The 12,004-nt window shown below is 53.1% G+C and overlaps 2 protein-coding genes across 2 annotated transcripts; both read left to right on the plus strand.

Moving 5' to 3' along the window:
- Positions 1 to 69: 69 nt before the first annotated feature.
- Positions 70 to 4,578, plus strand: THSD8 (thrombospondin type 1 domain containing 8). The gene is made up of 3 exons (XM_063616130.1): positions 70 to 309; positions 2,186 to 2,391; positions 4,432 to 4,578. The coding sequence occupies exons 1-2, from the start codon at positions 162 to 164 to the stop codon at positions 2,383 to 2,385; spliced, it is 348 nt and encodes a 115-aa protein (XP_063472200.1). The 5' UTR covers positions 70 to 161; the 3' UTR covers positions 2,386 to 2,391; positions 4,432 to 4,578.
- Positions 4,579 to 4,596: 18 nt separating this feature from the next.
- RNASEH2A (ribonuclease H2 subunit A) lies at positions 4,597 to 11,247 on the plus strand. The gene is made up of 8 exons (XM_055236202.2): positions 4,597 to 4,847; positions 5,055 to 5,126; positions 5,253 to 5,376; positions 5,480 to 5,567; positions 7,969 to 8,106; positions 8,215 to 8,302; positions 10,802 to 10,925; positions 11,047 to 11,247. Exons 1-8 carry the CDS (start codon positions 4,721 to 4,723, stop codon positions 11,183 to 11,185), a joined length of 900 nt encoding a protein of 299 aa, XP_055092177.1. The 5' UTR covers positions 4,597 to 4,720; the 3' UTR covers positions 11,186 to 11,247.
- The last annotated feature ends 757 nt before the right edge of the window (positions 11,248 to 12,004 follow it).

Consider the following 12,004-nt stretch of genomic DNA (forward strand, 5'->3'; position numbering starts at 1 on the left):
CGGGGGAGCGTGCGGCCGGGTCCATGCGCCTGCGGGCGGCGGGGGGAGACGCCGTTGCCTTCGGCCGGGACCACTGCACCGGCCCGCGGGGGTAATGCGGCCGCCGCAGACTCCGCGCACGACTCCGCCTGGGAGCGCGCTATGGGCCGTTGGAGTCTGGCATGGCCCAGACCCCGGCGGCGCTGCTGCTGGCGCCTCTGCTACTCCTGCAACTGGCGACCCCTACCCAGGTCTACCAGGACTATCAGTACTTAGGGCAGCAGGGCGAAGGTGACACCTGGGAGCAGCTGAGGCTGCAGCATCTAAAGGGTAACCTCAGGCGGCGGGGATGACGATGCCCAAAGGCTCCCCGTTGCCCTACTTCACCTGCTGGCTGCAAAGGGACCTTCCTCCGCGGGCTACAAATCTCCACCCAGCTCCGCACTGGAGGCGTCCCCTTGGGCTGGTTACTTTTCTCTAAGGCTCGGTTTACTCTTGGATATATTGAAATAGATACTGCTTTAAAGCAGCTCCCAGGGGAAGAGGGGGTGTGGGCAGGACACTGAAGCTGTCACTCGGGGATAGGTGCCAGGAAGGGCAGAGACAGAGAAAGAAGGGGGCGGGCAAGCTTGGGAAATCAGAGAGGGTCCGGTGGCAGAAGACCCGTGACCAGTGCAGCGAGAACGACAAGCGAAAGTTCCAAATGAAAAGATTTGAGGAAAGAATGTCCAAGGAAGAGGGAATAGCAAGTGCCAAGGTGAAAAGGCCTGAAGGAGAAATGGAAAGAGGTCGGTGAGCTGTGGCAGAGACTTGGGTTTGGGAGGGTCGGAGGTGTCAGACCTTGGTGAGCGGTGAGTTGGGATAAGATTGGAGTTGGGATAAGATCTGTCTCATAGGGGAAAGGGGCAGATTAAAGAGCCCTTTAAAGTGATCATAGTGGCCGGCGCGGTAGCTCACGCCTATAATCCTAGCACTTTGGGAGGCTGAGGTGGGAGGATCCCTTTGTCTCGGAGACCAGAGCAGTCTGGCCCACATAGCAAGACTCCATCTCTACAAAATATATTTCAAAATTAGCCTGACGTGATGGCCCAGCACTTCGGGAGGCAGAGGCGGGAGGACTGCTTGAGCCCAGGAGTTCAAGACCAGCCTGGGCAACATGGAGAGACCACCCCATACAAAAATAAATAAATAAATAAAAATGAAAAATAAATTAGCCTGCCACGGTGGCATGCGCCTGTAGTCCTAGCTACTCAAGAGGCTCATACAGGAGGACCATTTGTGCCAAGGTGTTTGAAGCTGCAGTGAGCCATGATTACGCCCTTGCATTCCAACCTGGGTAACAGAGCAAGATCCTGTCTCAAAATAAATAAATAAATAAATAAATAAATAAATAAACAAACTGATCATAATAAATTGGTTTGTATATGCTAGCACAGCACCGGGAGATTTACTTACTTTCATTATGTCAATTATGCCATTTATCCCTTGACAGCCCTGCTGTCAGGTGGCATTGTGCCTTCTAGGTAGGGCCTTGGTCACACCCTTGAAGACAGAAGTCAGCTTCAAATGGCAGGCGCCAAGAATGTCGTAGGACACTCACAACTGGGCAGGCTGGCACAGCCTGGAAGTGTCAGGTTGTAGTTCCTCTGGGCCACTTATCCCGTATATGAGCTTGGAAGGTTGGCTTGCTGTCTCTGGGTCTTGGTTTCCCCACCTGAGACTCATGGAAATATCAAATGAGGCCAGGCATGGTGGCTGGCTCACACCTGTAATCCCAGCACTTTGGGAGGCTGAGATGGGAGTATCACTTGAGCCCAGGAGTTCCAGACGAGCCTGGGCAACATGGTGAAACACCGTCTCTGCTAAAAATACAAAAAATTAGCCAGGCACAGTGGCATGTGCCTGTAGTCCCAGCTATTTGGGAGGCCGAGATAGGAGGATTGCTTGAGCCCAGGAGGTTGAGGCTGCAGTGATCTGTGACTGCGTCACTGCTTCAGCCTGGGCGACAGAGCGAGACCCTGTCTCAAAAGAAAAAAAAAAAGCTTAAATGAGGTAATCTGTGGTGGGGTGTCTGGCATAGAGGCAGAGTCTAGCGAATATGCGCTTCTCTTATTTGTTAGTATCTTTATCTTTCTCCGTCTCTGGGGGACGGGATTGGGAGTAGGCCCCCTCCACGTAGGTCTTCACCTCTGCCCTCCTTCTCTAGAAGTCGAGGACTCAATCCTTGGCCCGTGGGGAAAGTGGCGGTGTTTCTGTGACCTGGGCAAGCAGGAGCGCAGCCGCGAAGTAGTGGGCACAGCGCCGGGCCCGGTTTTCATGGACCCGGAGAACCTGATCCAGTTACGGCCCTGCCGGCAACGGGACTGTCCATCCTGCAAGCCCTTCGACTGCGACTGGAGTCTCTGAGCCCGGGTGAGAGAGGGGCCCAGAGGAGGCAGGGCCGGGGCAAGCCGCGGGGCCCAGGGTGGGCGCGGAGGGAGGACGTGCGGTGCGGGGCGGGTATGAAGCGAGTTTGGGGAAGAAAGAACTGGGGCTCCAAGTCTTGAGTGACTTGAGGCTGATTTGGTTAGGGGGAAGCTGAGTCAGGAGCCGTGAGCCCTGCTGATATCTAGGGAGAAAAGGAGAAAAGTGGAGGGGGCGCCGGGCGCCGGGGCTCACGCCTGTAATTCCAGCATTTTGGGAGGCCGAGGCAGGCGGATCTCTTGAGTCCAGGAGTTCAAGATCAGTCTGGGCAATATAGTTGAGATCACCTCTCCATAAAAATGTTTTAAATTAGGCCAGGCGCGGTGGCTCACGCCTGCAATCCCAGCACTTTGGGAGGCCGAGGCGGGCGGATCACAAGGTCAGGAGATCGAGACCATCATGGCTAACACGGTGAAGCCCCGTCTCTACTAAAAACATAAAAAATTAGCCGGGCGTGGTGGCAGGCGCCTGTAGTCCCAGCTACTCGGGAGGCTGAGGCAGGAGAATGGCGTGAACCCGGGAGGCGGAGCTTGCAGTGAGCCGAGATCGCGCCACTGCACTCCAGCCCGGGCGACAGAGCGAGACTCCGTCTCAAAAAAAAAAAAAAAAATTTAAATTAGACGAGCGTGGCGGCACATGCCTGTGGTCCCAGCTACTCGGTAGGATGGGGAGGGAGGATCGCTTGAGCCCGGGAGGCAAAGGTTACAGTGAGCCAAGATCGCTACACTGCTATCCAGCCTGGGCAACAGAGTAATAGTCTGTCTCAAAAAAAAAAAAAAAAAAAAAAAAAAGTGGAGGGGGAGGGGCAGAGGAGTAAAGGAGATAGACAATGAACTAGGACCCTGAGGAAGGGGCATGAGCCTGGTAAGGGGCGGGAACCCACAGGCAGAGGACATGAGTCCCAGTGAGTCCAGTGAATAGAAGAAGTGGTGGAGGCCAGGCACTGTGGCTCAGGTTTGTAATCCCAACAATTTGGGAGGTGGAGGCGACCGGATCACTTGAGCCCAGGAGTTTGAAGCCAGCCTGGGCAACATAATGAGCCCCCGTCTCTGCAAAAAATACCAAAAATAGTCGGGCATGGTGGTGTGGTGCGCACCTGTAGTCCAGCTGCTTGGGAGACTGAGGTGGGAGGATCGCGTCAGCCCAGGAGGTGGAGTTTGTGGTGAGCCAAGATCGCGCCACTGCACTCCAGCCTGGGCAACAGACAGAGCCCCTGTCTAAAAAAAAAAAAAAAGGCCCGGCGCGGTGGCTCATGCCTGTAATCTCAGCACTTTGGGAGGCCAAGGCGGGCGGATCACAAGGTCAGGAAATCGAGACCAACGTGGCTAACACGGTGAAACCCCATCTCTACTAAAAAGTACAAAAAATTAGCCGAGTGTGGTGGCGGGCGCCTGTAGTCCCAGCTACTCGGGAGGCTGAGGCAGGAGAATGGCGTGAACCCGGGAGACAGAGCTTGCAGTGAGCCGAGATGACGCCATTGCAGTCCAGCCTGGGCGTCAGAGAGAGACTCTGTCTCAAAAAAAAAGGGGGGGGTCGAGGGGTGTGGGTGGGGACATTCATTCTAAGTTGGGAGGAATGAGCTTCTATAGTGGACAGAGACCCTGAGCAGGAGTCCACTGAGGTCTGTGATCTCTAACGGGGGTAGGGAAGGCTTGGCCTGAATGAGACAGAGGTTAGGAAGCACAGATCTTGCAGGGAGTGGAGGTGGGCCAAAGGGAGCAACCAAGAGAGGGAGTTTGGGGACTCCAAATGCAAAAGCCTGAGTTTAGTGGAAGCGGGGCTACCTGGTCCAGGGGACTTAGAATGTGTACAGAAGCAGAGACCGCAAGTACAGGGCCTGAATCCAAGCGGACGTTGGGGACCCAGTGATGCGGGACCCGTGTCCTGGGAGTGGGGTGATATTTGACCCTCTAGTTCTCCATTAGGCTGGGTCCGAAGCTGCGTCTCAGTTTCCCTCTTATTTCCCCCTCTTCCCACCGGCCAACGCAGGCGGGGCCCCAGAGACCGTGAAGCAGAGCTTGCAAAGTGACCCTGTCCACCGAATTCCGCAAGCTGAGTGTTCGGCCATAGCCCTTCGGGACTACAATTCCCAGGAGGGCGCACGGCAGCGACGTCGGCGTCGGCTGCGTAAGCGCCTACGGCGGCGGGAGCGTCAGGGGCGTGTTCTGCCCGTGGATTGGCCGGAAACAGGCGCCGCTACGAGGCCCGCGGAAAACGCGCGCCAAGACGGGCTCCTGCGGTATCAGTTCTTGCAGCTGGTGGCGGCGGCCGAGGCGGCATGGATCTCAGCGAGCTAGAGAGAGACAATACGGGCCGCTGTCGCCTCAGTTCGCCTGTGCCCGCGGTGTGCCGCAAGGAGCCTTGCGTCCTGGGCGTCGATGAGGCGGGCAGGGGCCCCGTGCTGGGTGCGCCCCTAGGGCCAGGGAGGGGAGGGGCGTGGTACGGCGGATGCGGGAAACGGGAGTCGGGATTGCACCGCACCAGGGGAGGGGATGTGGTCGTGGTGATGGCACCTAAAGAAGCAGTGATGATAGATCAGGGATGAATGGCAACTTTCACGGGCTCAGTGATTGGACCCCGGCTGCCAGAAAACTGACACCTCTCCTCCGCAGGCCCCATGGTCTACGCCATCTGTTATTGTCCCCTGTCCCGCTTGGCAGATCTGGAGGCGCTGAAAGTGGCAGGTGAGCCCGAGGTGTGCGTCTGGGGAAGGGATTCCTGGATATGCGCAGGGGCAGGTGAGAACTGAAAGGGGAGGGCAGGAACTGGGAGAACCAGCTGTTCCCCTTCTGTTCCAAACCTCCTCCCAGACTCAAAGACCCTATTGGAGAGCGAGCGGGAAAGGCTGTTTGCGAAAATGGAGGACAGGGACTTTGTCGGCTGGGCGCTGGATGTGCTGTCGCCAAACCTCATCTCTACCAGCATGCTTGGGCGGTGAGGGGTCCCCGGGAGGGGCTGTGGGAGAGGGGCAGCCAGCATGGGCTGACCAGGCTTTGTTCCTCGAATGAGGTTAACTGGGCTCTGTTCCCCACCACAGGGTCAAATACAACCTGAACTCCCTGTCACATGATACAGCCACTGGGCTTATACAATATGCATTGGACCAGGGCGTGAACGTCACCCAGGTGAGTTAACTGTAAGTTGTCCCCATTTGGTCATCTCAGGATAAAATGGGGACAAAACAGGAGTTCGAGACTTCAGTGAGCCATGATCATGCCACAGCACTCCATCCTGGGTGACAAAGGAAGACCCCCAACTTAAAAATGGAGGCAGGGCGCAGTGGCTCATGCCTATAATCGCAGCACTTTGGGAGGCAGCGGCGGGTAGATCACAAGAGGTCAAGAGTTCGAGACCAGCCTGACCAACATGGTGAAACCCCGTCTCTACTAAAAATACAAAAATTAGCTGAACGTGGTGGCAGGCGCCTGTAATCCTAGCTACTCAGGAGGCTGAGGCAGGAGAATCACTTGAACCCAGGAGGCAGAAGTTGCAGTGAGCCAAGATTGTGACCTTGTACTCCAACCTGGGCAACAGAGCAAGACCCTGTCTCAAAAAAATAAATAAATAAAAATAAACTAAAAATGAGAGACCAGGCGCGGTGGCTCACAGCTGTAATCCCAGCGCTTTGGGAGGCTGAGGCGGGCAGATCACCTGAGGTCAGGAGTTGAAGACCATCCTGGCCAACATGGTGAAACCCCGTCTCTACCGAAAATACAAAAAATGAGCCCGGCATGGTGGCGGGTGCCTGTAATCCCACCTATTGGGGAGGCCAAGGTGGGAGAATTGCTCGAACTCGGGAGGCGGAGATTGCAGTGAGCTGAGATCGCACCATTGCACTCCAGCCCGGGGGACAGAGCGAAAAATAAAAATAAAAATAAATAAATGTGGGCAAAAATGTGCAGTGGGCAGATTCAGCATCACATACGTCTGGAGTGCCTCAGGCATATTCATTGCTACTGTTGATTTCGTGCTCCTGTTTCTGCCCTAAATGTGTGCCACACTGAGGACTACAGTGTAGCCCCTAGTCCCATCTCCATCTAATCTCTCCCTCATCCTAAAGGCTCAGTCTCTAGAACAAATCCCACATGTGTCTATCTGCTACCTCTGTCCTAGCCCAGGACACCCCCCACTCCCTGGACACCTGCTAAGTGTCGTCTCTCGTCCCTCACCCTCCTATCCCCTCCAATCTGTTCCCCATGAAGCAACAGAAGGTAGTCTTTTTGAAATGCACATCTTGACATTTAGTTTTCCGATCACAGTGGAAATTAAATCAGGAAAATTCACAGTCGAGTGGGGGAGAATTACATTAAATTACCAGAGAAAAACATAAATCAGCATTGCCTCGAATGCTCTCAATGAAAGAACGGACCGTTTTGAGAGAATAACAAGGCAAAATAACCTCGACATAGGAATTGTATGCTGGGTTTGGTGGCTCACGCCTGTAATCCCAGCACTTTGGGAAGCTGAGGTGAGCAAATCGGTTGAGGCCAGGAGTTCCAGACCAGCCTGGGCAACATAGCGAGACTCCATCTCTACAAAAAGAAGAAGAAAGAAAGGAATTATAGCAAAGTAGACCTTGCTGAGGAGGGACCTGAGGACCAGACCCAAATGCAGAGCTGGTGATGCAGTAACTGGTGTAGACAGACAAGGGCCCTGCCTGTGGGGGTTCAGGGCCTAGCCTGGGCAGAAAGATGGTCAACTGGTAAACAAAAAATAAAGGTTGTTTCTGAAAACAGTACTGCTGTAGAGATACCACTTTCCCCCAGCAGCTCTTGGACCCTTTCTTCGGTGCTGCAGCCAAAGGCCCCCATGCATGAGTCCAGTATCATGAACCTGGTCCCAGCTCAGGGCCTCTGTACTGGCTATTCTCACACCTAGAGCCCTCTTCCCCAGATCTCTGCACAGTTTACTTCCTCACCTCCTTCAAGCCTTTATTCACCACTACACCTAGCTAACTTTTTATTTTTTGTAGAAACAGGGTCTCCATATGTTGCCCAAGTTGGTCTCAACCACCTGCCCTCAAGCGATCCTCCCACTTTGGCTTCCTAAAGTGTTGGGATTACAGGCTTGTGCTAATGCACTCTACCAATTTTTTTCTAGTGTTTTCTGCCACCTCAGTTCCTAGAACAGTATGTGGCATGCAGTAGGTGCCAAATAAGTGTAGAGTAAAAGCAGCGTGATCAGAGGAAGCCTCTTCAGGAGGTGATTTTTTTCTTTGTTTTATTTTATTGTATTTATTTTATGTTTTTATAAAGATGAGGTCTCACTGTGTTGCCAAGCCTGGTCTCAAACTCCCAGGCTCAAGCAGTCGTCCCGCCTCAGCCTCCCAAACTGCTGGGATCACAGGCCTGAACAACTTTGCCTGGCCTAGGAGGAGATATTTGAGTTGAAATCCCTGATTGATCCAGCCTGGGGACGTGCTGTGAGAAGAGGATTCTGGGTAGCAGGAAGAACATGCCAGGGCTGTGAGGACAGAGCATTGGTACAGTTGTTTGTTCAATTGATATGTATCTGTTGCCGTGGCAGGTATTCGTGGACACCGTAGGGATGCCAGAGACATACCAGGCGTGGCTGCAGCAAAGTTTTCCCGGGATTGAGGTGACGGTCAAGGCCAAAGCAGATGCCCTCTACCCAGTGGTTAGTGCTGCCAGCATCTGTGCCAAGGTCAGTACCCTACTAGCCACAGCTGGCTTCCACCATCCCACTATATAGGGGCCAGGCATGGCCACCAAAGGGAAGGAGGGAGATTCCAGGTGCATGTCTTGCCCACAGGTGGCCCGGGACCAGGCCGTGAAGAAATGGCAGTTCGTGGAGAAACTGCAGGACTTGGATACTGATTATGGCTCAGGCTACCCCAATGGTGAGCAGACACGTGACCATGGTACTAATGTTGAAATGGCCAGGGCTGAGCACACTTCTGAGGTTTTCTTTTTTTCCTTTCTGTCGTTTGTAATTTTATTTTGCTTACTTTTTGTTTGTATTTATAATTTTTGTTTATTTTTTGAGACGGAGTTTCGCTCTTGTTGCCCAGGCTGGAGTGCAATGGTGTGATCTCGCCTCACCGCAACCTCCACCTCCCGGCTTCAAGCGATTCTCCTGCCTCAGCCTCGCGAGTAGCTGGGATTACAGGCATGTGCCACCACACCCAGCTAATTTTGTATTTTTAGTAGAGACAAGGTTTCTCCATGTTGGTCAGGCTAATCTTGATCTCCTGACCTCAGGTGATCTGCCCAGCTCAGCCTCCCAAAGTGCTGAGATTACAGGCGTGTGCCACCGTGCCCGGCCTATTTTTTGTTTTTATAGAGGTGGGGTCTTGTCATGTTGCCCAGGCTGGTCTCAAACTCCTGGAGTCAAGCAGTCCTCCCACCTTGGTCTTTCAAAGTGCTGGGATTACAGCCATGAGCCACCACCCCTGGCTCTTTTTTTCTTCTTTTTTTAAAGAGATGGGGGTCTCCCTATGTTGCCCAGCCTGGTCTTGAACTCGTGGGCTTAAGTGATCCTCCTGCCTTGGACTCCCAAATAGCTAGGATTACAGGTGTGAACTACTGTGCCTGGCTGGAGGTTTTCTAAATTGTTCTGGTCACCCTACTCCACAGTGAAAGAGGCCAAGTGTTAGACAGTGGTGCCATTTGTTCATGGCCACACAGCCAGTGAGTGATGGAGCTGGATTCCAGGCCATAGGATTGCTGCTCTCTTCCCCACTTCCCACTTTGCTGTCTTTCTGGAGCCCCAGTGATGGACTGAGACCCAAGGTGGGCATTTGTCCCTTTGTTAAGGGGAAGGGGACCAGGTGTAGTGGCTCATGCCTGTAATCCCAGCACTTTGGGAAGCTGAGGTAGGAGAACCGCTTGAGTCCTTGAGTTCAAGACCAGCCTGGGCAACATAGCAAGACCCCCATCCCTATAAAAAATTTAAAAAATGAGCCAGTTATAGTGGTGCCCACCTGTAGTCCCAGCTACTCTGGAGGAGGAGGCTAAGGTGGGTGGGTTGCTTGAGCCCAGGAGTTGGAGGCTGCTGTGAGCTATGATTATGCCACTGCACTCCAGCCTTGGTGACAAGGTGAGATCTTGTGTCAAAAAAAAAATGTTATGGCCGGGCGCAGTGGCTCACGCTTGTAATCCTAGCACTTTGGGAGGCCGAGGCGGGTGGATCACGAGGTCAGGAGATCGAGACCACGGTGAAACCCCGTCTCTGCTAAAAAAATACAAAAAATTAGCCGGGCGTGGTGGCGGGCGCCTGTAGTCCCAGCTACTCAGAGAGGCTGAGGCAGGAGAATGGCGTGAACCCGGGAGGCGGAGCTTGCAGTGAGCCGAGATTGCGCCACTGCACTCCAGCCTGGGGGACAGAGCGAGACTCCGTCTCAGAAAAAAAAAAAAAAAAAAAAATGTTAGCCAGGCGTGGTGGTTCACACCTGTAATCCCAGGACTTTGGGAGGCTGAGGCGGGTGGATCCTTTGAGGTCAGGAGTTCTAGACCAGCCTGACTAACGTGGTGAAACCCCATCTCTACTAAAAATACAAAATTAGCTGGACGTGGTGGCACACGCCCATAATCCCAGTGACTCGGGAGGCTGAGGCAGGAGAATTGCTTGAACTTGGGAGGTGGAGGTTGCAGTGAGCCGAGATCGCATAATTGCACTCCAGCCTGGGAAATGAGCAAAACTCCATCTCAAAATAATAATAATAATAATGTTTAATGACAGGCCGGGCCAGGTGGCTCATGCCTGTAATCCTAGCATTTTAAGAGACAGAGGCAGATAGATCATGTGAACTCAGGAATTCACGACCAGCCTGGGCAATATGGCAAAACCCCATCTCTACAAAAAATACAAAAATTAGCCAGGTGTAGTGGTGCGCACCTGTACTCTCAGCTACTTGGGAGGCTGAGGTGGGAGGATGGCTTTAGCCTGGGAGGCAGAGGTTGCAGTGAGCTGTGATACTGTCACTGCACTCCAGCCTGGGTAATAGAGTGAGACCCTATCTCAAAAAAATAAAAAGGCTGGGCATGGTGTTCACACCTGTAATCCTAGCACTTTGGGAGGCTGAGGTGGGTGGATCACCTGAGGTCAGGGGTTTGAGACCAGCCTGCCTGTCCAATATGGTGAAACCCCGTCTCCACTAAAAATACAAAAATTAGCCGGGTGTGGTGGTGGGTGGCTGTAGTCCCAGCTACTTGGGAGGCTGAGGCAAGAAAATCACTTGAATCCAGGAGGTGGAGGTTGCAGTGAGCCGAGATCGCACCACTGCACTCCAGCCTGGCGACAGAGTGAGACTCCATCTCAAAGGAAAAAAAAAAGAGTGGCAAGGATCTTGAATGTTACGGTGCAACTTGGACTGTCACCATTGCCCACCCTACCCCAGATCCCAAGACAAAAGCGTGGTTGAAGGAGCACGTGGAACCTGTGTTCGGCTTCCCCCAGTTTGTCCGGTTCAGCTGGCGCACGGCCCAGACCATCCTGGAGAAAGAGGCAGAAGATGTTATATGGTGGGTGTCATGGATGTCCTGGGGGTGCTATAGGGAAGGAACGAGGGAGGCCAGCGTTCAGCCCTGCCAGAGAGGGCTGCTCCCCGTGGAAGTGGTCACTGTCATCACCTCTCTCCCACAGGGAGGACTCAGCACCCGAGGATCAGGAGGGACTCAGGAAGATCACATCCTACTTCCTCAATGAAGGGTCCCAAGCCCGTCCCCGTTCTTCCCACCGATATTTCCTGGAACGCGGCCTGGAGTCAGCAACCAGCCTCTAGCAGCTGCCTCTGCGCACTCTACCTGCCTCCCCAACCCAGACATTAAAATTGTTTAAGGAGAACCACACGTAGGGGATGTACTTTTGGGACAGAAGCGAGGTGGGAGTGTGCTCTGCAGCTGTGTCCAGCTACTTCCTTTTGAAACCTTAAACAGAATGGGTGTTGGTTGATTGATTTTATTTGGTTTGATTTTTTTCATTTTTAAATTTTATTTATTTTATTTTTTTGAGAGACGAAGTCTCACTCTGTCACCCAGGCTGGAGTAGAATGGGGCAATCTCAGCTCACTGCAACCTCTGCCTTCCAGGTTCAAGCGATTCTCCTGCCTCAGTTTCCCAAGTAGCTGGGACTATAGGTGTGTGCCATGCCCAACTAATTTTTTTTTTTTTTTTTTGAAACAGTCTCCTGTTTCCCAGGCTGGAGTACCATGGCACGATCTCAGCTCACTGCAACCTCCACCTCCCTGGTTCAAGCAATTCCCCTGCCTCAGCCTCCCAAGTAGCTGGGATTACAGGTGCATGCCACCATTCCCAGCTAATTTTCTTTTCTTTTGTTTCTTTTTTTTTTTTTTGAGACGGAGTCTCACTTTGTCACCAGGCTGGAGTGCAGTGATGCGATCTTGGCTCACTGCAACCTCTGTCTCCCGGGTTCAAGCGATTCTCCTGCCTCAGCCTCCCACGTAGCTGTGACTATAGGCATGCGCTACCACACTCAGCTAATTTTTGTATTTTTAGTACAGACAGGGTTTCACCATATTGGCCAGACTGGTCTTAAACTGCTGACCTCAGGCAATCTGCCCACCTTGGCCTCTCAAAGTGCT

Source organism: Symphalangus syndactylus, chromosome 13, assembly GCF_028878055.3.
Source record: "Symphalangus syndactylus isolate Jambi chromosome 13, NHGRI_mSymSyn1-v2.1_pri, whole genome shotgun sequence".
In the NCBI taxonomy this organism is placed as follows: Eukaryota; Metazoa; Chordata; class Mammalia; order Primates; family Hylobatidae; genus Symphalangus; species Symphalangus syndactylus.

Excerpts from the sequence above, each read along its gene's own strand:
- THSD8 (XM_063616130.1), top strand. The coding sequence starts at position 162 with ATGGCCCAGACCCCGGCGGCGCTGCTGCTGGCGCCTCTGCTACTCCTG. Across the intron at positions 310-2,185 it reads GAGGCTGCAGCATCTAAAGG|AAGTCGAGGACTCAATCCTT; the intron begins GTAACCTCAGGC and ends CTCCTTCTCTAG.
- RNASEH2A (XM_055236202.2), top strand. The coding sequence starts at position 4,721 with ATGGATCTCAGCGAGCTAGAGAGAGACAATACGGGCCGCTGTCGCCTC. Across the intron at positions 5,127-5,252 it reads GGAGGCGCTGAAAGTGGCAG|ACTCAAAGACCCTATTGGAG; the intron begins GTGAGCCCGAGG and ends ACCTCCTCCCAG. Across the intron at positions 5,377-5,479 it reads TCTACCAGCATGCTTGGGCG|GGTCAAATACAACCTGAACT; the intron begins GTGAGGGGTCCC and ends TCCCCACCACAG.